The sequence below is a fragment of the Pyxicephalus adspersus genome, chromosome 10 (genome assembly GCF_032062135.1).
Source record: "Pyxicephalus adspersus chromosome 10, UCB_Pads_2.0, whole genome shotgun sequence".
NCBI lineage: Eukaryota > Metazoa > Chordata > Amphibia > Anura > Pyxicephalidae > Pyxicephalus > Pyxicephalus adspersus.
Window position 1 is genome coordinate 6510762 of NC_092867.1, and position 25764 is coordinate 6536525.

General features: G+C 39.5%; 2 protein-coding genes across 2 annotated transcripts in view; both read left to right on the top strand.

The window, feature by feature from the left end:
* The window catches only part of LOC140339896 (alpha-2-macroglobulin-like protein 1), a 41408-nt gene extending 27334 nt beyond the window's left edge, over positions 1-14074 (top strand). Inside the window, exons 22-33 of the mRNA XM_072424809.1 lie at positions 308-329; positions 808-961; positions 2957-3037; positions 4588-4750; positions 5742-5959; positions 6996-7211; positions 8896-9023; positions 9762-9852; positions 10450-10509; positions 10954-11053; positions 12307-12362; positions 13308-14074. Coding sequence (XP_072280910.1) covers positions 308-329; positions 808-961; positions 2957-3037; positions 4588-4750; positions 5742-5959; positions 6996-7211; positions 8896-9023; positions 9762-9852; positions 10450-10509; positions 10954-11053; positions 12307-12362; positions 13308-13310 — 1292 coding nt within the window. The 3' untranslated portion in view covers positions 13311-14074. The remainder of the gene's footprint in view (positions 1-307; positions 330-807; positions 962-2956; positions 3038-4587; positions 4751-5741; positions 5960-6995; positions 7212-8895; positions 9024-9761; positions 9853-10449; positions 10510-10953; positions 11054-12306; positions 12363-13307) is intronic.
* Positions 14075-15721: 1647 nt separating this feature from the next.
* Positions 15722-25764, top strand: part of LOC140339897 (ovostatin-like) — a 51642-nt gene continuing 41599 nt past the window's right edge. The window contains exons 1-4 of the mRNA XM_072424810.1: positions 15722-15740; positions 16623-16765; positions 21247-21374; positions 22218-22308. Coding sequence (XP_072280911.1) covers positions 15722-15740; positions 16623-16765; positions 21247-21374; positions 22218-22308 — 381 coding nt within the window. The remainder of the gene's footprint in view (positions 15741-16622; positions 16766-21246; positions 21375-22217; positions 22309-25764) is intronic.

Here is a 25764-nt window from a genome sequence, read left to right on the forward strand (position 1 = left end):
TATCATGAAGACCTTTGTTTTGAAACTTTCTTTTATAAATGATAGTCCACCTCTGTCTCCCATTTCTTCTCCTGGGTTATCCTGCAACATGGGCTTTAAATGCACCTTCGTCGTCCATCACTTTTTTGTCTAATTAAAGCAGAACTAAACTGGAAAAAAAAAAATCACTCTTACCTTTAATTCAGCTGATTCCTCGGTCGTACTGGAGGAGTACGCGATCAGGTCCTGCACCTTCTTGGAATTCTCCTTGTCCTGGCGTGGAGAATGCGTCAGGGGCCACCAACTTCAACCTACTTTCTCCTTTTAGCTATGTCACCTGATCTTGCACTGTACAGGTGATGTAGCCTGCTGTGAAAGGGAAAGAAAAAGAGTGCCGATATCACTGCGCATGCATGTGGTCAGCATCTCTTTCCCCTCAGTGTAGGAAAAGTGTAGGAAAATGCCCCTTCCTCGCAATCTCTAATTCGGGCATGTGCAGAGGGAACAGCAGAGAGTCTTCCAGGATGCAAAAACGTAGGTATCCCGAGAGGCTCTGCGTTCTCATTCAGTCCTGCCGAAAGGGGAGGCATAAAATTTTTACTTTACATAAAAGTGTGGACAACCCTTTTATATAAAATAAAAAATTTGAATTTAGGCCAGCTTTAGAGACAGTCTTAGAGTTCCCTTTGTCTTCATCCACCTATAAATCCACATAAAGTATAAATAAAATATTCTCCTTCTAACCTTTAGAAGAAGGCCTAAAGTTCAAACGCAAAGATAAAGAAAGTTAGCACAATTAATAATTTTCTATTTTTTATTTTTGTTCAGGGTGTCTCTGTCAGCTCTTCGCACAAATTTCCATCTGTCTAAACATATCTATGTTGATGATGACATTCAAATCCAAACGCTTGCATATTTGAGCAGAAATCAAGACCTGAATACCGGCTGCCTTAATCCAGAAGGGAGGCTACTCATATACCAGGTGAATAAAACACTAACCCATTTTGATTTTTTTAAATCCACATTTTCCAAATGGCTTTGTTGATAAACTGAACATTTTTTTTTTTTGTACAAAGCTTTCCAATTCTTTCTTGATTAAAGAGAATCCTTCATTCAGGGTGATCACAGATACTGTAGGTTGCAACAGGCTCTTTAATATATTTCACGGTTCTTTACAATATTCCCTTGTGTCATTGTTTGTATCTGACTGTTATTTGAAATCACTATTATATGTACAGTGCTGTATAATATGTTGGCACTTTATAAACACAGTTTAGTGGTAAATAATAATAATCCCAGACTGATGGTGCAATGAGAAGCCAAGAAACAGATGAGTAACATGGAAATCCAGTTTATATGTGGCAAATGGGACCAAGAAAGCAAGAATTATCGTGAGCACTAACATGCTCTAGCACAGGGGTGTCAAACTAAAATACACAGAGGGCCGAAATGAAAAACTTAGACCAAGTCGCAGGCCAAATATGAAATTAATTTAAAAGGTCCTTTTATAAAGCAGTGAATCTAACATTCAAGGCAACATTCCCTGGTGGAGAATCAATTACTGCTGTTGAAATGCATGAGTCTGGGAGATTCTCCACAAGGAGACGATTTAGTGAAAGCCAGATTCATAAATAGATTTATAAATAGATCGCTAGAGTACTGCATGATAGAAAAATAAAAAGACCATAAAAAGCTATGCAGAATAGAAGTGTTTTGGATTTTGTTTATCCTGGAGTGTGACAAAACTTTCACTTTGGTGTAATCTGCATGGTTTTCATAGTCCAGCATAGGCTGCTGTTCAACAGACACGAGTGATGCTGCACTTTCCATCAGCTTAAGACTCCAGCATCATGGCAGTTCAACACTGTCATAAGGGGCAGTGTGGAAGTGCCATGGTGCCAGCCTTCGTGGAATGCCAACCCCCATAAGGGGCTGTCATCCAAGCAGACCTTTTAAATAGAAGGTCCACCTTAAAGCTTGTCAGTACAATAAATGGGACAAGCAGCATTTATTTTCAACAAATGTTTGCACCACAGTGTGCAGTTGGTTCACATTAGTGTGTTGTACACAAAGTGATTGATGCATTACTGCAATGGTGTGAATGGGCCCCAAAAGAAAGCCATTGGTAAGCTAAAATGTTTCATGTGTGTACACATAACTTTGGTTCGTGAAGCCTTTAGGTAGGTAGTTTAGATCTATATATGGCCTTTCCCCACCTTTTCAGCATGGAGGAACCCTTGAAAAAACATTTAGGTCTTGTGGAACCCCTGCTATTACTGTATTTATATCTCATGGCACGTTAGGGTGATCAGTGAATCCACTTACATGGGCCTTCTTATAACAGTGGTTGGTGAACTGCCCTCATCCATTGGTGGTCTGTGAAATCTTTCCTTACACAGATGTTCAGTAGAGGTTGTAGTGGTAGAAGGACTCGGGTCCATTGGTGATAATTCAGGAAAGGATTCCATTAGTCTAGTGTGGAAATGTCTCCCTTACAGATGGCTTGATGTCAGTGGGTACTTAGAGTCAGAAGCTGCTCATTGTTCAAGAAACCCCTTTGTCTAGTAGACCCCTAGTATATTACCTTATTCATATGTCATTACCACAGCCTAAGGACAATTCTTTGGGGGAAGCCATTTACCCTAACATGCCTTACATTGCCCTAGCATATTTTTGGATATGGGAGGAAATCCATGCAAACATGGGGAAACATACAAACTCCTTGCTGATAGTGTCCTGGTCCAGATTCGAACCTGGGACACGGGTCTGCTTCATGCTAACCACAGAGCCAACGGTGCTGCTCTTATGAGCCCTGAGAACCTCTTGAGAAACCCTGGTTGAGAAATGCTAAGTTAAGGATTACACTTTTGTACATTTCTTGACAAAATAGTAACCCTCCTATATCGTTATTGGTATAATATGTGTTATATACATTTATGTTGTCCAAAATACTTAACTTTTTGTGCTTCTTCAACAGGAAAATCATAATGCCACCATCCAGGTGACTGCTTATGCTAGTTCAATATTGAGGGAGGTTGCTGAAAAATACAGTAATGCAGTAAGTAAATCACTTGCTGTAATATACTACAGAATTCCCGGTTTTGATGACAAACAATAGAAAGCCAAATATTGGCGACACCCTGACCATTAATACAGCATTAAAAGGACATATGATAGAGCAGTTCTCTCAATATTTGTAGCTTGGGGGAATCCTTGCAATGACTTTCAACTCTTGGGGGACCCCTTCCATAATTAGTATAGCCACAGCTCACTGTACATTAGCATGGTGGTCATTGGGAAGAATGCATATTACATTGCTGGCCAGTGGGAAGAATGTCATCCTTGCAGATAGCCAAAAAGATCATCGCTGTCAGTTAAACTGCTCTGAGAGGCACAAATTGCTTTTTGCTCAGGGAACCCCCAGCAACCTCTGGATGAACCCTGGTTAAGAAAAACACTGTATTAGAGTAGCACTCTCAGTCTGGTCAATCTAGAGACAGAAACTACATTTGGAAGATCTTACCACTCCAATTTACATTAGGTACCAGAGTGTAATGGAACTCATTACTTCCAAACGGAAAAAGGCAATACCCGTTTTGGGTTTTCCAGGCCTGAACACTAGATTAGCTGATTAACCCCAGACTGCCTATTAAAAGTAAATGTATAGCACTAACATTTTTGGACAAAATAGCAGTAGATCTCTTACCAGGTTTTTCTTTTTTTTGCTGCTAATGAAGACTCTGTTAGAGAGACCTATTCTGACTTCCTGTCCTGCTGTAAATAGTTACACCAGACAGGAAGTGAGGGAAAATCTTTAACAGAGACATAAATAAAAATGTGTTTTTATTACATATTTTATTTCACTTGTCTGATTCAGTTGACTAGTATTTTTAGAAGAAAGTCAGCAGTGGATGCTCCCCTATTTCTCTGATAAACACTTTTCATTGGAACGGACCCTAAGTGGATGACAATTAGTTTGCTTTGTGTGATCTGTATAATAAAAAATGTTCAGGTTTTTTTTTTATCATCACCTTTATCCATTGTTTTTCCCATCTCATTGCTACTGATCCTCAGACTCTTTCAGCAACTTCCGGTCGACATGAAGATGCTCCATGGTTGGCTGGGCATCATTGATGTGGACTAGCTTCCGGTTTGCAATGATGGCGGACCGTGCCTTTGCAAAGCACATTGCTTGTTGTCTTCATTAGTGATGCAGAGACATTGCAACAGGAAGTTTCTGAACTTTGACCTTCATGCCAGAGTGACTATTTATAAAGTACATATTTAAATTTGCCACCTTTATCTGAAGTTAAGAATCATAAAGGGCACTGCCTACTGGGATGTGCCATTAGGTAGTTATACTTAACATGGCCTGGAGTGTTCCCTGTCCACTTATATTAATTGTATATGCATTGGGATTGCTTGTCTCAAATAGACCTCATATTGTTCTCTATGGGACCTGGGCAGAAAGTAAATCTAGTACCCAGTAGTGTGCTTTACAAAGCAAGAGCAGAGCTAAGACACCACTGGTAAAAAAAACACACTCTACTACATTGGTGCTAAACTACATGAAATGATTACATTGTAAAATTCATCTTTCTTTTCTAGGGGCCACTGTTGGAAGGTATAGACAGATGTCTTCAAAATGTGGATTATAGAAGCCATAACACTTTGACCCAAAGTCACCTATTAAACCATGCAGCTGCACTTGGAAATTGGGACCTGTGGCAGAGCTGGTATGATATTCTGGCGGAAAAGGCGGTCGATGATGGTATGATAAAAATTATTTTTTATTGTTTCTATTCTTCAACTGTAATTTCCAGAAAGTGATAACATTGAACCATGCCTGTGAAATGTGTGTGGGCATGGCCACTGTCTCCACCAGGGATACATGTGAAAGGGTAACAAAAATGAAAGCAATTGGGGGATGGTTTTCACCCCAGAACACAAAGTTACTGAAGAAGGACTTTCTTGGTGGGATAACCAAGTACAGTTTTAATATTTTTAAATTACACACATTTTTAAAATACACAAACCTAATAAAGCGTATATAATATTTGAAGGATTAAGTATACATCTACTTCAGGGCAAAATAATGCCTTTTTATTAATTTTCCTAAAATTTCCTGTTTTTGCCCAAACAAATCCGGAAATAAGGCACACATCACACACCTTTTAGACGTTGTTACGTTTTGTGAGTAGAATAGGTTGTGCACTTGAAATTGAGCCATGGGAAGTACTATTAGGCTCATTTCAATTTAAGATAGATGCCCTACACCCTTCAGTCTGGTCTCCAATCTCCAGTGCTAGTCTCATGAGATTTGGTGATGTACTACTCAATGTTCTCCTTGCTGGAGAGGAAGCTATAACTAAGGACCCACAAAAACAAAGGTCCACCTGCTTTTGCTCCACTAATTCGGTAGATCTGAGTTTCCTTCTTTCAGCAGCTTCTATATAATACCCCACCAGTCATCAAATTATCAGTGTTATGGAGGGATCAAAGCCTGGCTACCATACGATGATGGTCACACTAACACAAGGACACCATGCAGAACAGTCATTAATGAGGAAAATCAGCTTTAGGTAGATAATATGCAATACTGGTGGCTAGTCTTTGGTTCTTTGCCAGGCTATTGGGATGATAATTTTCACAGGCTTTACCATACATATTCTGCTAGTTCTTAAGTTCTAACATGGTCAGCTAATGTCTCCTCTCTTTTATGTTTCCTGCATAACAACTAGATCTTATCTTTTAATCTGCAGGTGATATACTTTATTGGAAGGACGACAACTCCGTAACACTGGATAGATATCGCTATTTCCCAGGATCAGATTTCGGAGATGTCTTGATCACATCAAACGTACTGAGAAGCATGACACAACATCCTACCTCCAACCCAGGATTAAATAACAAAATGGCCAGTACAGCAAAATATCTGTCTGGTCAAGTTACCTTTAGAGGGGGATTTTACTCTCCACAGGTAATAAAGATATTATTGTACTCAATGATTCAACGGACATGCCTCTGAAAAGGATTTTGTGCTGCCGTTTTCAGTAGTGAAGGGGCTGAAGGTTGACATAGACAGTTGTACCATTTTGGAGTTTTGTGGCAATGCTGGATTTAAACAACATGTGTCATGGGGGAAACACATGGGAAAATGACACTTTTCTTTCATGTCTTTGGGTTTTGATACTAAAATACTTTTTTTAGGTTAGGTTGTAGTTTTCTAGTTCTGGATTTATTACATGGAAAGAATCAAAGATAACCAACTAGTGTTTTCAGAAGGAAGCCACAATGAAATCAAAATGTCCGACGAGCATATTTATTTCAGCTAAGCAATTCTGAAAAGTAAAGGTTCCAAATGGAAAAGCTAAAATTGTGAATGTTATGTACAATTTTTTGTTAGTATTGGTGTTAAATTTTAAGTTTTGTTTTTTACTTACCTATTTGCACTTGTACTTTACAGGGAATGTTTAGTGGCCTTGTATATATGTCTTTATTCCTTATTATAGAAAATAAAAAATCCATATTTAATGCCGATTTGTGAAACAAGGATTTTAAGTTAAAGTAATGTATGGTCAAATTTTGTAGTTTTGCATATATAATAGACTCTGCCAGGTTTATTTTTTGCTGTTAAGGTATAATTATGGAAACTTGCCTTTACTTTGTCCCAAAGTTGCAGCAGAAAGTTAGAGAGCAAAGTGAGGGAAATTCCAATCCTAGATAGCGGACCCTGGAACCTGGTGTCCTCATTGGATGATTCCCATTCTTGTTTGTTCCTGGGGCAACTTCAAAAATGTTTCCCTCGTTTTATGTGTCAACAGAACAAATAGAAGGATGAATGATCCCAATGGGGATACAGACAGAATTAAAAATTTATGGGGGAAGAGGTTAAGCCTTGCTCACTTTGAAAAAGAGCTCAGAGATGTGATTTAAGGAAACCAAGACATATGAACTGTCAAAATTATATTGACTTCCCTATGTATTTTTCATTTTATATTTTTTGTTTCTATCAGGCTACATCAACAGCAATTGAAGCTCTGACTCGGTTTGGGTCAAAAAGAACCACCGCAGAGACCAATGCCCAGGTTTCCATACTTCAAAACGGCATTGAGGTTTTCAATGTGCATATTAACAAAGAAAATAGATTTTTAATGCAGAGTATGGAACTCCCCTCAGGTTTTGGAGAATACAAAGCAATTGTCTCGGGAACTGGCAGCCCTTTTCTTCAGGTAAGATAGGCAAGATTGTTAAATCTTTCTCAAGAAATATGTACAAAATCCTCACCAGCACACCTTACTGCTTTAAAAAAGATTATATAAATTTGTGGTCATCAAATATCCATCCGTTGTTTTGGGTCCCTTTCTGAAGGGACCATCATCATGATGTCTTCAACAGAGTCTTGGACTGAGGGTTAACCTTTAAGGAGAAAGCTAAACAACCAATAGATTTCTAATTATGTTTAAATGACTGTCAAAACAGGCACCCCAGGCCAGATAGCACAGTTTGGTTCTGGACCAATGAATTTGAGATTTTGAATGGTAATTACTCTTTTGATGCTTTTCACATCATATGCTCTGCCATACTGCATAAACCTGTATGTTTGTAGATATGAACACCATGTTTTGCTTTACACACACAGGTTTTTTATTTAAGTTTGCAAGGAAAGAAGACAGACTGCTGTTTCTTTGTGCTCTGTAAGGTCCAGCTTCCCCATACCAATTTATTTTTACTCATCTCCAGCTGTATCTGCTTAGAGTGGCACCGACCTGGTGACATGAGTAATAATCTCTGCTCCATTCTCTGAGCTATGGCTGGCTTCTAGTGTTGATGTTCGAATTCGGGTTGTCCCTATATTCGACCCGAATATGGCTGTTCGAATTCGGGTATACCCGAACCGAATTTTGCTGCATTCGACAGCAAAAATTCGGGAGTTCGACCACCCGAATTTTTTTGCTATATTCGGCCGAAAAGCTGTCGAATCGAATAGTGAGCTATTCAACCAACACTACTGGCTTCATATACGGTCCCGCAGACATGACCATGATACCCTGGGTTCACAGGAAGTGGGTTGAATACTTCCTGGTAAGCATGGGCCAACCTGAAGGATATTGCTAAAAAGAAGGATGGGTTTTGCTGCAATGCATTATTTTAAAATTCTTTAACCTCCCTGGCAGTATTCCCAAGTGTGGCTCAGGGGATTTACCATACCAAAAGCGGTAACCCCGAGCCACACTCTGTGTGGAATTTTTAGGGAGGTTAAAAGTCCTACCTTGTTCCCACATTCCAGTGGTGTCTTTCAGCTGTGCCCCTGGTGTCCTCAAGCGATGGCTGGCATCTTCTTTCCCTGCCGATGCTGGCCAGGCATCTGTGCAACCTGGCGATGCCTGGCCTGCATATGCATCCCTAGCGTGAGCGTTGGCGACGCGCAGCCAGGGGAAGCAGTTGCCGGCCATCTGCTCGCCAGTGTGTGCCTAGAGGATGGGGCCATCATGCAGATAAGCAGGACCAGGTGGGAAATTTAAAATAATTAGCATTTTTAAATGCACTGCTTTTGGGTTAAAGGACAACTTTATCTTTGATACTAGTTGTTTTTTAAGGCATTGACCCTAAACCTCTGTGCATGATCCAATCCCTGTGATAATTACCTGTGTTCCCATTTCAGTGCTCTTCCTGGTTCTATCTTAGCCAAAGCCACACAGCCTATTTTTCTAGAATCCAACTGTCATCTTCATTCCTTGCATACACACCATAGCCTGAGTTATTTCTATGAGGAGCAACTTCCAGCAGTCCTGCAAAGTTTGGACCACCCTTCAGGAATAATTAGGACCCTATTTTTTATTGTGTATTCCTAGTACTGTGTAGCATCCGCACGATGACTCTCTGACACTCATTACTCTCTCTTTCTCTCTCTAGTTTTCAGCTACGTATAACACAAAGATTGACAAAGGAGAAAATTCATCCTTCTCAGTGATTGCCCAAGCTTCCCAATCAGGATGTTCCAATGGAGTTGCACCAAAAATGTCATTACAAGTTTCCGTCAGGTACTTCTGTAATTAAACATTTTCTGCTTTATAATGTAATATAGCACAGAGCATCAGTGAAAAGATGGGAAGGGTCTTGGGGACAGCAAATGGAGATATGTTGGTAGAGTGATGGATCTGAACTTTGGTAGAAATTCAGACTTGCTGATGTTTCAGTTAGGAGATTCATCTCTATGATCCAATAGATCTGCATAGAATGTCTACCAGAAGAAGTTTGGTAGAATGAAGAAAGCTGCCTGCCATGTAAGGTTTTGTGGTTTGCTGTTGGGTTCTCTATAAAGTTTATAAGATAAGATAACCCTACAGCAAACTGTATGAATTTACACAACAGGCTGTCAATGAAAATTCCAGATTAGATTTCAGATTAGAAGCAGAGGATCAGCCTGCAAAAGAAAATGCAGTTACTGGTATGAATTTCCATATGGGAATGTGAGATTTCCCATGTGGGAAAGTTTGCAAACATTTTACAAAAGACAGTTTGCTTTAGAAAGCTGTGTATAGGGAAGTATAAAGCCAAATATATTGAAAAATAAATTAGGTGTTTAGTATAGTTGGTTATTTACCCAACCCCATTTAACTTTTATTGGTCATGTGTACTATCTAATATATATATATATATATATATATATATATATATATATATATATATATATATACACACACACACACACACACACACACACACACACACACACAATTAATTCTTTCAAACTTTCAAAATCTATATTTCTTTTTCAGTTACAATGCAAAAAGATCTGAAAGTAGCGTTACTCTCGTTTCTGTTGCAATGTTGACTGGGTACCAGTTGGACTATAGTTCAGCGAAAGCAGTAAGTATGACATATTTGATATCCAAGTAGAATAAGAAGTATTGAATAAAAAAAGCACATTCATATGCACTGAAAACACTAGCTGGTTGAAATATTTAAGGAGCCAATTTAGACAACAGATTAAATGGGCTGGAGTTTTTTTTTTTTTTGTAAGAGACGACTGGTGTGATGATCATAGAGTATTTTCATGGTGTGATACAAAAACATATAAACTGTTCTGGGTAATAACTAAGACTAGAACCACAAAATGGACAGTCATTTATTCTGAAGGGGAGGGATTTACAACTCCACCTATTACAGCCTGAATTTATTAAACCACCCAAAACCTATAACCCTGATGGCCAAAATAACAACTGAGTAGAAGCAAAGGTTCTCCATTTTGGACTCTATATCATTGCATTATATGATTAAGAAGATGTGTGACATCATAGGACTCGGCTGAAGAAACCTTGGAAATATGTAACTATATTGTGTATTTTTTATTTTTATTAGTGTTGCAGGGGACGTTTAAAGAGAAGTCATTACATAATAGATTTTAAAATATGTCATCATAAAGCAAATACAGGTCATTAATTTTCATTTTATCTTTTTTTCTAGCAAGTAGGTGTTGCCGAGTTAAGAATAGAAAATAACAAGGCGCTCTTCTTCATAGAAACGGTAAGTGAAAAACCTCCCCTCTCTATCAGGTATTATATTTATTCTTATTTCAGTCTTTTTCTTCAGTGTTAGAAGAGCACCTGTCCTCCTAGCTATAGGACATATAAAAGGACCAAGCAATGGTAATAGATGTGTTTGGCTGGGGAAAGAGGTGGTTTTGGCCAAGACCTTAGAGCTTCGGAAGATTGTGTTTAAGTTCTTCTTAGTATTGGGATGCATATAATTAAACCAAACAGGTGTTTTGCCCAGGGAGGGCACTTTAAACAAAACCACCTTATTCATGCAAAGCATAGTGCATTGCCCAACTCCCATTTTGTTCTTTAAGACTATTTGTTCAACATTTTGACAAATGTGTTAAATTTATTTGCTAGATAAAGAAGGATTGAACTTCATTGATATATCATTTTTTTTTTCAAGCTGTATAAATTTACCTTTATTTTATAGGTGAACAGCACAGCAACCAACCTTAATTTGACATTGTACAGGGTGAAAAGGGTCTCTACCTATCAGTCAGCCTCTGTTGTAGTTGAAGACATCTACTCAGGTAATGTGAAAAAAAAAAACGGCATTGCATGCCTATACATATAAAGCTCACCAAGCTTATATAGACAATATAATTATAATGGCACAGAAACTGACTTAGATGTCACTGTTGTTCTTAAATTCAACTTTGCACCATTATCCTGTAATCCATTGTGTATTAGAATTCTGACTGGGAGAGAGAGAGGCAATTAGGAACCAATCAGATGTACTACATCAGGGGTCAGCAAACTTTTTTGGCTACTAGGCCAGTTTAGGAGGTCAAGAAGGCATACTGGGCCGGACTTTCTCTCAAATACCAGGCTGTCAACCTCTGCTGGCCAAGATTGGGCTGGTTAGACCAGGGGGGTGTTAGGCCAAAACAGACTACTGGCTAGGCCGGAGTTTGCGGACCCCTGTAGTGATCATGATAGGTTGGCAGAGCATTTTAATGAGCTCATTGGTCTGCTGCTTTTTCTTTACTGTCCAGTCACAGGTTGGCAGTAGGAATGTGATCAAACTGTGAAAATCCAGGTCATCAATATTCAGTGTATAAAAGTTCCAGCGTCAGCAGAGTAGAAGAAAATACCCATGTAGAATAAATATATCTGACAAACAGTTATCTTGTCCTACAGTCAGACTGGTGGGTTTAGTTTTAATGCAACACATGCAGGGCAGAATTTCCCACAAGGCCACCTAAACCATGGCCTAGGGTGACTTCTGTTTTAAAGGTCCATTCTCCATTCTATTCTCCCTCACAGTACTTCCTCAATCTCTCTTCCTTCTCTTTATCCTCTTCTTCTAAACCTTTGCTCCTACCCCCACTCCTTCTTGCCCCTCAGCCTTTTCTCTCCCCCTCTTTTTCCCTCTCCCTCTCCCCTCTCTTTATCCCATTTTGTTTTCTCCCTTTTTTCCCTCACTCTTTACAATCTCTTCTACTTTCAATCTCTCCGTTTTTCTTCTGACCCTCTTCCCTCTCTTTCTCTCTCTCCATCACTGTTTCCGTTATAGTCAATTTCTCTGCCTTTTATACCCCACTTTCTTTTTCTTCTCACTTTCCTTCCCCCTCCTTTACTGTCTCCTCTTTCCCTCCTTCCGGTTCGACCAGGGGGGCGTGTGTATATATATATATATATATATACACACACACACACACACACACACACACACATACACAAACCATTGTGAGCCCTTAAAGTATTTTTTTCAGTCTCAGACCTTTAACCTGTCATCATTTATAAAATTACATAAAATTTTCTTTGTTATAATTCATTCTAGGGGAGACTGGATCTGCAGAATATACCTTTCCTTGTGACAACCAAGCTGTGGTAGAGGTTTGTATTTGATTCATTTATATAGCCGTGAAAAATTGTATAGAAGCCAAATAGGGACTCTTTTTAATGTTCTAGCCGGTTGAATATTTCTACCTCATTCACTGTTCAACTGACATTTTATATATAAGGTTATGATAGTGTCTCTAAGACAGAAGGTAAGGACGATTTCTAAATTGTGAGCACAAATGGTAAAACTATGTACACGTGCAATATATGTCGTTGGAAAGGATCCTTCACGATCCTTTCCAACAACGAATGACTGCATGATGCATGATGCAGCACTGTACTGCTCTATGGAAAGGGAAGGGGAAGAACGACAGAGAGGCACCATGTTGCACTCTCCCTCCTTCATTTCCATTACGATTGTTCCTCATCCATCGTCCGTTAATCAATCCAGACAGTCTTTTGGATGATGGACGACAAAGCACTGTACACATGCAGGATTCTCACCCGATATCGACCCTGAGCCATTTATCAGATGGGAACCATTGCAAGTGTGTACCTAACCTAAGATACTAAAACGGGTTCTCAGAGATAGAGACTTCTACATTGAAAGTCATTGATTTGCAAAAAGCTGTCTATAATGTACATTTCTGGTCAACAAATTGTTATAAAATTCAAGGGATCTTCGACAAATACACAGGAAAATCTATCCTTTCTCACAGGTTCCATTTAGGGGTAGACCAATAAATTAGTAGACCTCCGAGTACAATATTATACTGTTGCAATATGTTGTGATGTGGGTGGTATTTGGGAGTATTTATTATGCATCCCCTTAGGGTCCAATTTGAGATAACTAGTACATGCTGTCATCTACCAGGTGATGCTTATAGTCAAGTACTTTTCATTACACAAATCTATATGTTTATGTGGTTCATTTTAAGACAGATTCCAGACTCTAAATGAGCACCATCACTGATATGTTGTGTTATTTTCTCTTTATAGTAAAGCAAATAACCCTGATGGCACAGAACAAAGAAGAAACTTGAGTCCGAAATCGAGTGCCTTAGGAAAAAGCAAAATATTTGTAGATTTTAGATGCAGCTAAAAAATTGCAAAACTGAAAACTGATGGAAAAACAATGGAAGAGATGTAAAATGGTCTAAAAGATGAATATTTCCTACACGATTGTAAAAAGAAGTTCTTCTTTCTTACCAAAGCAGTGATTTTAGGCAAGGCAACTATTAAATATTTTTTAGTGCTTATTTTATGAATTTTATTTTAATTAAGTGGTCATCCTGCTAAAGGAAAATAGGTAAAGTTACAACAAAAAAGTTGGAATACACCATTTATACATTTTTCCTTTGAGTCCAAATAGAAAACAGGTATTTCTTGATTGAATTTATAAATAGAGCCTTAGTATTAATGTTCTTATAGCCGATACATAGAAAAAAAAGAAATACAACATCTCTAATTATTATATTTCCAGGGTGTGTAAGAACTAGATATGTAATAAATAATATTAATAATAATTAATTAGACCCAATTATTATTTTTTCTGCCTTTCAATGTCAGACTACACTATACACAGAGGTTTCAAATATTAATCAGCCTTTTAGAATATCACTTAATAATCTATCTTTCAAAAACAATGCTGATTTTATGGGTTTTTGATAATTTTTAAATTGTTTCTCTATGTCTTCCTTGTTCACATACTATTGCTGTTTTAAACAGATCATTGGTTGTGAAATAAAATGTGTTTTCAGTTAAAAGCCCCATGGTGTGATATTTTGTTGTTTTGCACGTATTTATGAAGAAGGAATAGATTTCTGATAGCTATCATTCTAATACAGTGTTTCTTGACCGTATTACAGTGGGAACCCTAAAAAAAGCTTTCATACCTTCAGGGAACTACTGCTATAATTACTATTATCACAATTCACGGTATATTAGTGTGGTGGTCATTGGGAAGATTTCATCTTACTTTGCTGACCATTGAGAAGAATGTCATCCTTACAGATAGCTGAAAAGATCATTGGTGTCACTTTATTATTATTATTATTAATAAACAGGATTTATATAGCGCCAACATATTACGCAGCACTGTACATTAAATAGGGATTGCAAATGACAGACTACTACAGACAGTGATACAGGAGGAGAGGACCCTGCCCCGAAATTTGGAATTTGAGGGGGGGGTGATGATGAGTTCTGTTTTATCCAGGTTGAGTTTCAGGAATCGGTCAAACTTAAACTGACCTGAGAGGAACAAACTGCTTATTGCTCAAAAAAACCCCAGCAACCTCTGGAGAAACCCTGGATGAGAAACACTGTATTACAGTAACTATTTCAGTCTGGGCAATATAGAGAAAGAAACCACATTTGGAAAATCTTACCATTCCAAGGTAAATTAGGAGTCAGTGTGTATTTAAACTCACCACATCCAAACTGTAGTGGTCCATAGGAGGAATGCTTATTTTATTGCTGACCAGAAGGAAGAATGGTACATATATCCAAAAAGACCCTTGTCTGTCTGTTCAACCAGTCCGAGAGACACAAAATGCTCAAGGAACCACTAGCAACCTCTGGAGGAACCCTGGAGTTGCCATGGAATTTGCTCATTAGAACTGTTCTAATGGAACAAATAGTTTCATGTTTTGCATAGGTCTATTGAGACACATGAGACCACTGAGATCACCAAGTATGAAATCTATAAATTTGCTAAAAACCAGAGGCATTACTTAAGAGGCAGTCTATCCATTCAATAAAATCAGAGACATCAGCAAGAATATAGTCAATCTTTCCGTTAAAGAATGAAGATATCTCTGAGACTGAAATGAGTAAAAGTGAGCCGGAACAGTGAAGTAGGTCCTTCTCTTCCAACCTCATCCCCTGACCTTATTCAGTTCTCTTCATTCATAAGCTTTGAAGTCCAATATAAATTGATGGACCAATGGCTCTCACTTTAGGATGAAATTTTAGCCAACACACTTCCAGGTTTTAGAGTATGACCTTTAATGTAAGTAATTATAAATCCTCAATGCTGAGTTTGTCTTGGTCATTAAAGAGATTTCTTCTGCAAGTCATGTGAACCGCTCCATGAACAAGTAGAGGCGCGATCAGGGAAGCCCCCTTCGTATCCATGTATATATACATACACACACACACACACACACACACACACACATAGATATTGACAGTTAGGTCTATAAATATTTGGACAGAAACAACTTCATTTTGTTTCTGTACATTATCACAAATAATTTTAAATGAAACAACTCAGACTTTCAAGCTTTAATTCAGTGGGTTGAACAAAAAAATTGCATAAAAAAGTGAGGAACTAAAGTCAGGGGCTCCAAAGTAATTGGACAATTGACTCAAAGGCTATTTCATGGGCTGGTGTGGGCAATTCCTTCGTTATGTCCTCCCATCTGATAGGTGTGTCTGCACAGTTCAGGGTCTAATGTCACATGGCAGGGCCACAATCATAATCTTTTACCTCTCTATATGAATAGAATTCAAACAACCTGGGTAAAAGGGACATTTTCACAATGACTATCAAAGTAAGGGACATTTTCCTAATGTATTTTTTAGCAGTGGTTCACTAGGACAAAGTTTTAAGGGTTCCTCTCTTTTAACCAGTTTAGAAAAGACTGATCAGATCTTTACAAGTAAAAGTATTGGCCAAAGCAGACCATTGGGTAAAAAAAAAAAAATTCTGTCCTACTATTTAAAAAAATACAGATACTTCAGTGTTTGATACCGCATACCGCTTGCTATTTACCAAAGAAGACCGTTTAGTAAAAAAAAAAAAAAAATTGTCTTTTTATATAAAAAATACAGATATTTCAGTGTTTGATACCTCTTCCTATTTACCAAAAAAAAGTTTGGTACAGGTGCATTTTTGCCCGAATAAGTAATTGATGAGCAGTAGACTCGGGAAGGTGTGGCGTTGGGCAGGGGCCATACTCCCTGGGAGTCTACTACTGTACTACACAGCAGCAGCAGCAGCAGCAGCAAACTGTTGGAAACAGCACCATAAGTGCTCACACAAGTCTGAGATGTGTGCGGAGCACCAGTACGCTAGTAGATGTATTGAGAGGGCGGAATACAATCATACAGCCACGTCATAAGAGTATTGTAGACTGGGTCTCGGGGGCTTCAAGTGCAGCAGGCTCTTTTTCTGCAGCAGCAACCAGCACAGCCGTGACAGGAGCAAAGACAGGAGTTAGCGTGGCTAATGTGCCTGTACCTCCTAATGACTCTCCCTTATTGTTGGATGAACAGCCTAAGGATCTGACGAATCTCTGCGAATTTCAGAGCAGGAGGCAGACTTTGAGACCCTTAAAGAGTGTAGTCAGCATTTTCTGGGCGAGGGTTCTGGATTAGTGGCTATATTTGCAGATGTTGGCTTAGATGAATATGAGGCTGATGATGACCGTGATGTCACCTGGGAACCACAGGTGCGTGTGGGGACTAGCAGCAGTTCCGAAATAGACGTAGAGGAAAGGCAGCAGCAAAAGACTGGGGATGGAAGGGGCCGCCAATCTGCCTCATGTGAGTCCCAAAGAAGAGACAGAGGGGTGGGCAAAAGCAGGGGAAGAGTCAGAGACAATGGGACCGTGGGGGAGGTGGAGCTGCAGCAGACGCAGGGCACCCAGCAGACGAAGAGGCTGGCAAAGAGAAAGAGCAACAGAGTGGTTGCACACACCTCTCCAGTGTGGTCCTTTTTCACGCTGAAAGACTATGATGGGTGCGTAGCAATCTGCATCCTGTGCCACAGGCACATCCACAGAGGACAGGCTGAATCACATTTGGGTACAACATCCCTGCTTTCCCACGTGCGCAAGAACCACAAACCAAACCTGTCCACATGTTGTGATGCCTACGGAGGGACTCCCTCATTTGCAGCATCAAAAACTGGGGTGATTACTGGATGGCCACCCTTCTGGATCACCACTACAAAGACAAAATGTCACGCTTTGTACACAACCTGGCACAAGAGAAAGAAAAGGTGACCCGCCTAAACAGAATACTATGCGACCGGCTGTGTAAGGAGTTGCACGCACCACATTCCACACAGGGAGCTCAGGTGGACACTGACTCCACTGTATCCTCCTGTAGTGGTGGCAGCAGCAATAGTGGAAACTGGCCACACACATCCAAAAGTGTAGGCCATGGCAGGGGGGGATTTTCTGGATGCCTGGCGAAACCTGATGGGGCCACCTCAAACAAGTGAAGTGCAGGGGCATAACCATCAAAAACAGATAAAGTGCATGGTGCACGATTACGTGTGCTCTTTTCTGGCTGGTGGTGGTGGTGACAGCAGTTACGAGGAGGATGCCTGTCCTGACAGTAGTGATGCCATTCATTTTTGGGTCAACTGGCTTGAAATCTGTCCGCAGTTGGCACAGTATGCCATAAAGCTTCTTTTATGCCCGGCATCCAGTGTTCTGTCCGAAAGAACTTTCAGTGTCGCTGGAGGAGCAGTCACGGACAACTGATCATTTTTTGAAAACGAATGAAAGGTGGGTTACTAACAACTATCATATCCCCTCTGCAGATGTCACTGATTGACTGACACAAGTACTCACTGGCCAACCAAGATGCCTCTGTGAACCAAAACTGCTCCTGTGCTGAGTCTGTGGCTGGCTATCCCCAACACCCCATCAGCTGAGCCTGCCTCGGTTGAATTTTTCCGCTAGGTATTGCAACGTCCAAGGGTGGCATTCATCGCCAATGTCATGCTTGCCATTGTGCCAGCTAGCAATATACTTTACATCTCTGCTGCTTCCGGGAGGCTGACAAACTGCAGGTGAAAACCTCCAGTACTACCACACTGATAGGTACCTTTGCCTAATTTTCAGCTAAGTATTGTAAGATTGAGGGTTGGCATGCATATCATCTACTTCATGATGCAAACTAGCAATATCGTCTACCTTCCTACCGCTTCCGGCACCACAGATATTCTACCCTTCTATGTTTACACACTGCTGGGTGGCATTGTCGATGGACTACACCATACAGCTCTAGATGCCAGTTACCAATGCGGTCCCCGCTCTGTCTCAGGGCCCGTCTCCTCCTCCTGCTGCTGCCGCCTGTCAGTACTGTATTCACTAAAATTGTACACTTCTGGGTGGCATTGATGATGCACTACACCCAGCTCTGGATGCCAGTTACCAATGCAGTCCCCACTCCGTCTCAGGGCCCACCACCTCCTCCTGCTGCTGTTGCTGCTGCCGCCTGTCAGTACTCCGTTCACTAAAATTGTACACTTCTGGGTAGCATTGATGATGCACCACACCCAGCTCTAGATGCCAGTTACCAATGCGGTCCATGCTCCGTCTTAGGGCCCACCACCTCCTCCTGCTGCTACTGCCTGTCAGTACTCCATTCACTAAAATTGTACACTTCTGGGTGGCATTGATGATACAGTCTCCACTTTTTTCAAATTTCATGCATAACAACTGAGACCTATTTTTTCACTCCTAGGTGACACACTCTATTGTAGGAACGACAACTCAATTGTGATAAAAATATATCGGTATTTCTCAGTATCAGGTTTAGGAGATGTTGTGATCACATCCTATGTGCTAATAAGCTTGACAAAATACCCTAACCCCAGTCAAGATTTATTAACCACAATGATCATGATAGCAAAATGACTGTGTGGTCAACTTACTTCAAGAGGGGGATTTTACTCTTCACAGGTAACAAAAATTTACTATGTAATTATGGCCAAACTGAAATAGCAAAAATTACTCAGATTTTGTGCTGCTGTTTTCAGTGCTGGGGGGACCAAAGTCTTTTGAAAATGAATGAATGACAATGGTTGTCATAGACAGGTATAACATTTTGTACAGGTACAGCATTTTGCTGCAATACCAGATTTATCAATAAGTGCCAACGCTGGTGAAATGGGTCACAGTTGAGGGAAACACATGAATCTCTTTTCTGGAAATGCTAGTTTACTGTCTGTCACTGACTTTGATAGATATTAATTCACATGGAACAAATTTACAGATAAGGTTGCAATATTCTGGGATTTTTCTCAGGATTCTCTGGATTTTCTTTCACGGGTCAATATTGATTTGCAAAACAAAAATAAAAAAGGTTAAAATTAGAATTTAAGAGCAAGGATAAAACACCTAACAGGTCTTTTTGCGGTCTATATCATTGCAGAATGTCCATTCAATGTCCCGGGTACATGAAAAGAAATTGAGGCTCTTCTTAGGTAGTTGTATCTGGAACAGTTACCCAGGTAGAAAATTTCCTTCCACCTTATGATTTGAGGTCAACTCTAAAAGGTATTTAGAATTATCCTTCACTTTCTGTCTCGGTACACTATAAGAAATAAAGGGGACAATGAAACTAATAAAAACTCAAAGGGTCTAAACCTTTCCATGCTACATCCAAAAAAATGACTATATAACCCTATTTTTTTATATTTTTACTGTACATTTTTAATCTATTCATTGTGTTTTTTATCAGGCTACATCAGCAGCAATTGAAGCTCTGAATCTGTATAGACAAATAATTAATACCATGGGGATTAATGCCCAGGTCTCTGTACTCCAGAATAGCAGTGAGGTTTTCAATGTGGGCATTAACAAAGCCAATACATTTTTAGTACAGAGAAAGGAATTTCGTCCATGTTTTGGGGATTATAAATTCATCATCTAAGGAACTGGCAGACCTTTTGTTCAGGTAAAATAGGCAATATAACTAAAAGTAATCTTTCTGCCTAAATATATTCAAGTTATTTGCACAAGCAAACCTTATTCTTGTAAAAGAAAAAATTCGTTTTTACTATTATTATTATCACTATCAGTGTCATGTTTGGGGAGACTACAGCTTGCAAATGGTGTGAGCCCTAAGAAGGACCAAGGTACAGAGTCTAAACAGTAACCAGGTCTTCTCCAGAGCCTCCGGTGGTGAGGATGTTGCACTGCCGGTTACTTCCAGGTTGCAGTCCTTTGGCACACCAGTGTGAGCAGGATGATACACGGTACCAAATCACTAACCGGAAGAATTGTCATGGAAGGCCAGGGTCAAGGCAGGCAGCAAGTAAGAGGGGTCAGGTCACAAGGCAAGGGTCAATACCAGGGATCCAGGTAATAGACACTAGTGGCACAGGGGCCACTGAGGACACAGAGAACACAGGAGACACTGGAAGCAACAGGAGGCACATGTGAAACAGAAACAACCGCAGACAGAGAAGAACACAAGGGAAAAGGTTTGGAAACAACAGACTTGACAACAAGGGGTTAAGGCAGAAGCTGGACTGGGGAAACACTGAATTAGGCAAAAGGTGTACAGGAACTAGCTCAGCAGAACTAGGGACTCGGCCCTAGTAGAGACAGAGTAGAGAGCTAAATAGCCAGGAATAATTAAGTGGCTATTTACTGATTGGCTGGCAGGCAGGCCAAAACTGATAAAACTTGGAAGAGCATGTGTGCCCAGGGTCAGAACTGCCCGCATGTGTGGGAGAGAGGCGCCTGCTTTTTAAGCAGATCTATTCAATACTTCAGTTCTTTTTTATTAAGATTATATATTGTCATATTTTGCAAAAGTAAGTCATCCACTAAATCAGCTGGAGTTAGCTGGAGCTCCAGCTAAATGAAGAAGAATTGGTCATTTTGTTCAACGGACCTTGTGACCCAGGCACCCCTGGACAAAAAACACAGGAGATTTTGAGGAATCTTCGATCTAAAGAATGGATGAAGCAGAAAAGGTGAAAGAAGCAGGGAGATCCCTGCACTGTTGGTCATCGGATACAGCTTACTCTCCAGCAATGAGAACAGTTGTCAGCATTGTTGTCAGTGATGGCAACAACGAATGCACCAGCAGCACTTCTTGGTCAATAAACACTTGTGACAATAATAGAGCAACATGTTATTTGTATACTGGTACAGTAAGCTGATTCTCATTTTTCTCTTTCCAGCTCACAGTTAACTATAACACAAAGATTGTGACAGGAGAAGATTCTTCTTTTTCAGTGATTGCCCAAGCATCCTCATTGGAATATTTCAGGGGGGTAGCAGGAGTGATTAATGTTCAAATTTCTCTCAGGTACGTTTGTGTACAAACTTTCCCCACTTTATAATATCATAAGCCCCTAAACATAAGCCAAACAACGACAAGGGTCCTCAGGACAGCAACCAAAGGAGATTAACTAATTTAACTGTTCCAGCCTTCACACAAATATATTGGTGACACCAGATCAGGATTTTTGTAAATATTTTGATTGGTTGATATGATATAGTTAAGAGGTTGCTTTAAAAAACGAATGGGTATGTTAGAAAAAACAAAGCCCCAAAAGTGTTGTTGACCATCTTCTTTCCCCCTTTTTAGCATGAAAAAATAGATATCCAACAAATCTCTGTTCTACATACCCATCTTGATCAGGGCTTAGACATGTGAGGGTTGGCTACATTCAGAATGGGCATTCTGTAGAAGATTTCTAGAGCACAAATTAAGTGCCCACTCTGGTCTAGCTGCCTATTTAAAAAAAAAAAAAAATAAAAAAAAAAATAAATAAATAAATATATATATATATATATATAATTTTACCAAAAATCAAGGAAAAATATTGCTATTTCCCTTCACAGTTGCAAAGCTTCCTACAGATCTGCCAAAAACAGCCATTTATGTTGCAGCTTGACAACATTATCTTCTGCTTTTCTGCTTGGTTGACCTTCAGTTGGCCATCTCTGGGCTCTCTAATAAGCCCAAGATCAAAGTCCAATTACCAAATGAGGGAGCTAGTAATTGGGAGCTGGAGACTGGCAAGACTGTGGTTATTGTGAGGCAGAGGCGTGATGTTGTTGATCTGCAACAGAAAGTTTGAAAATTTGCAACAGATTTAAAAAACAGGGTGCTTATTGAGACTTACAAAATCCATATTCTTTTCAGTTACAATGGAGGTAGAAATGAAAGTGAGATTACTCTTGTCTCTGTTGAAAAAATGACTGGATTTCAGACTGACCATGGTTCAGCAAGAGGGGTAAGTACCAGATCCTGATATTTAAATAAATTGAGAAACATTGATTGTAACAAGCCCTTTAAATATTCACTGACCTGAACATTGTTTGGAGCCTATCTGGACAATAAATTTATTGGGTTGGAGGGGTTTTTTAATGTTAGCAAAGGTCACTGTCCTTGTCCATTTTAACATTTCATAGCAATCAGGCATCTACAAGTATAAAATGGACAGAAACAAAGCACTCTTCTATTTAGACAAAGTAAGGACAAACTTCTCCTATTGGTCCTTCCAACATAATTCTAGATATTTTTTGTCTAGTGTTCCCTCACATTAGAAGTGAACCTATCATCACAGCTATCTGGCATTTGGTGGAAGCCAGCCATAGTTGTAGATGTTTTTGGTTTGACCAGAACATGGCTTGGTCCAAGCTTTACATGCCTCAGGGGATAGGGCTTGAGCTGTTCTCTGTTCATAGGAAACCATAGGAAAAACTGAAAACAAGACTGCTATTCCTTGGAAATTACAACAGATACAACAAATACTGCTTTTCAGAAGAAATGGTTTGTATGTCAGGTTTGGTAAAAGACCACTACACACTACTGGAGTAATATTCTATACACAAGTATACCATATGGCCAAATTTAATTGACACCATTGTAAATGATTGAGTTCAGCCATTTCCATTCAAGAACTGGTAATACTGTAGAATGCAGAATATAATAAACAACTGTACATTTAATAAACATGTGGTAGGGGTTTGGGAAGACCTGGTCATATTCAGACATGGTTTGACAAACTTGACATGAAGGAAGTTGAATAGACTGCACACCAACTCTGCTGAACAGCTTTGGGGTGAATAGGAACCCCAATTCTTGGTCCAATGTGACCTCAACACGAGCCCTAAATATGAATTGATGGACCAGTGGTGCTTGTTCAAAGATGTGATATTTAAATGCAGCGAAGATAAGCGTCTTATTGAAATAGATGGCTATTCTTATCCTAGTATATTGAATTGGCCATCCAGATTGGAGTAGAGCGTTCACGGTTTGTTCTTCTATAAGCAAGGTCACTTTTGTTCCATCAATCCTTGTACAATGGTCTTGGCCTTGAGCCCAGATTTTCTTTTTTTTTCTCTAGTCAGGGTTTTTTTTTTTTTTTTTTTTTACTGTTTTTGTTTTCATTGCTGAAATGTACTCTCTCCATTTGTCCTGTTGATTATTGCAGTATAAGGATCTAGGGCCAAGAAAATTATTTGGCAAAATGTTCAGAACACTCACAGCCAAAACAACCACATAAAAAAGAAAAAAAAAAACAACAACATATGCCTACCCAGAACTGCCCTTTAAAATCAAATAGCACTCTTTAACAACTGGACTTGTGGCGACTGGACATATGGTTGTGATTTATATTGGGAGATAAGGTTTGCATTGTACACTCCTAGCTATATGCCCCTGGCTATTGGATTCCACAGCTGGCAGCCATGCGGTCATTGTTGACTTGTTGAATTTCCCTGCTCATATTAGAGGTGACAGTTCACTGATAATTTTCATGTGCTGCTTTTATCTTGGCACATTTCCTCAAACTAAGCTATCAAAACACACAACCTATATAGTTTCACAATCTGATTTGGAAGTAAAGTTATTTCATAACTGAATTGTTATATAGAATTCTGGCAGGGAAGGATTTAATTACATTTAATATTTGTTTGTGAATCAATCATTTGCTTGCAAGACAGCAGTAGGTTTCCTATCATGAACTATTTAAGCCCCCATGAATGAATGGTGGAGTGACCTCTGAAATATGTTGGATGACCAATACAATCAAAATAATGAACATTAAGACTAATAAAGATATATAGTTAGCCGAACATCAGTCGTATATTTTAGGTATGGTATCCCAATCAAATTGGTTTGGGTGCGGAAACCTTCAGTATCAAAAATTGTACTATATTAGAAAGAACGGAGAGAGAAGAGATAGGCTTCTAGAAAGGCACCATAGGTTTACAATAAGTATGTATAAAAACGGTTTAATTTTATTATTCTTTTATTGGCATAAAAATTATTTATTATTTTCATTATAAATTAAATTATTATTCCAGGCTCACAGTCTTCCAGGAGATCCCAGCAGAAGCAGGCAGGGAAGAAGACTACACAGGCCAACGACATGCAGGATCAGGCAGATGGGTCCTCCAGTCCAGATAGGACAGTCTTCTGTGCATTCTTGTACTACATTAGAATATACTAAACTGGCCATGGAGATCTCTCAACATCTCAAGCCTACTCTAATACAGGATATTAAAGAGGCATTACAACAGCACTTATAGCCTATGGCAGAAATTGTCACTAAACATGGAGAAGAGCTACAAAGTATGTAATAACGTATTAGCGATTTAGAAGATGATTTATTGTCTACCCATACACAACAGCAGCAGATGAGTGATCAGGACTTGCAATTGCAGGAAAAAGTTACAGATATGGAAAATAGAGCATGCCGCAATAATTTGCCCATCATTGGTGTACCTGAGTCATATAAGCCTTTAGAATTGGAGAAGCTTTGTTCCATCACCCTTCCTAATTCCTTGGGAGTCAAAGCACCCATGAAGATAGAGAGGGCCCATAGATTATGACCCCCCCAGCCTAACAAACCATTAATAGTGCAATATCACCACTTCACATCTTTATTAACCTCCCTAGCGGTTCATTTCTTTCCAGTTTTTTATGTCTAAAAGCGGTACATTGTTTTTCATGAAAATTTATTTTACAGTATAATATAAATAGTATGAGTATAATAAAGTTTGAAACACAAAATCATAACCCCGAGAGTGGCTCGGGGTTACCACTTGTAGCAACTTTTTCCTACCCCGAGTCACTCTCGGGGTTACCGCTAGGGAGGTTAAAGGCATACAGGGGACATGACCATTTTTGTATTGATACTAGAATCTTGCTGTTCTCTGATTATTCCAAGGAGACCACCAAGCAGGGATGGGCCTTCTCGCCCCTGTGCAAACAACCTATTGAGAAAGGATTTTGCTTTTCCTTAATGTATCCTGCAATACTCCTATATTATAAATATTCCTCCCTGATAAGGAACCACAACTTTTTAAAGACCCCTTGGAGGTGGCCGATTTCATTAAAAATCTGTCTGTTAAGAATCAATCTTCACCGGTCAGAGATCAAATGTCTAGAAATGATTCTCTGCACTCCTCCAGATCTTCTTCACCGCATTCCTAAATGCCCACAATATCTGTGTTCTATACAAGCTGCTACTGCTTTTTTGTACAAGAGCCTGATCTTCTCTTCACAACATGGCATTTACAAGACTTTTCTTTTTTTGGTTTGTTCTCTACTCACTGGATGGAGCCGGTGATCCGTTATACTACAACACTGCATAAATGAGAGCTGGTGTGTTTTCCCCCATTTTTTGTCCCCCTATTTTTGTATGCTATGCTTGTAGAAATCAGGAGAGCAGGGGGAGAGG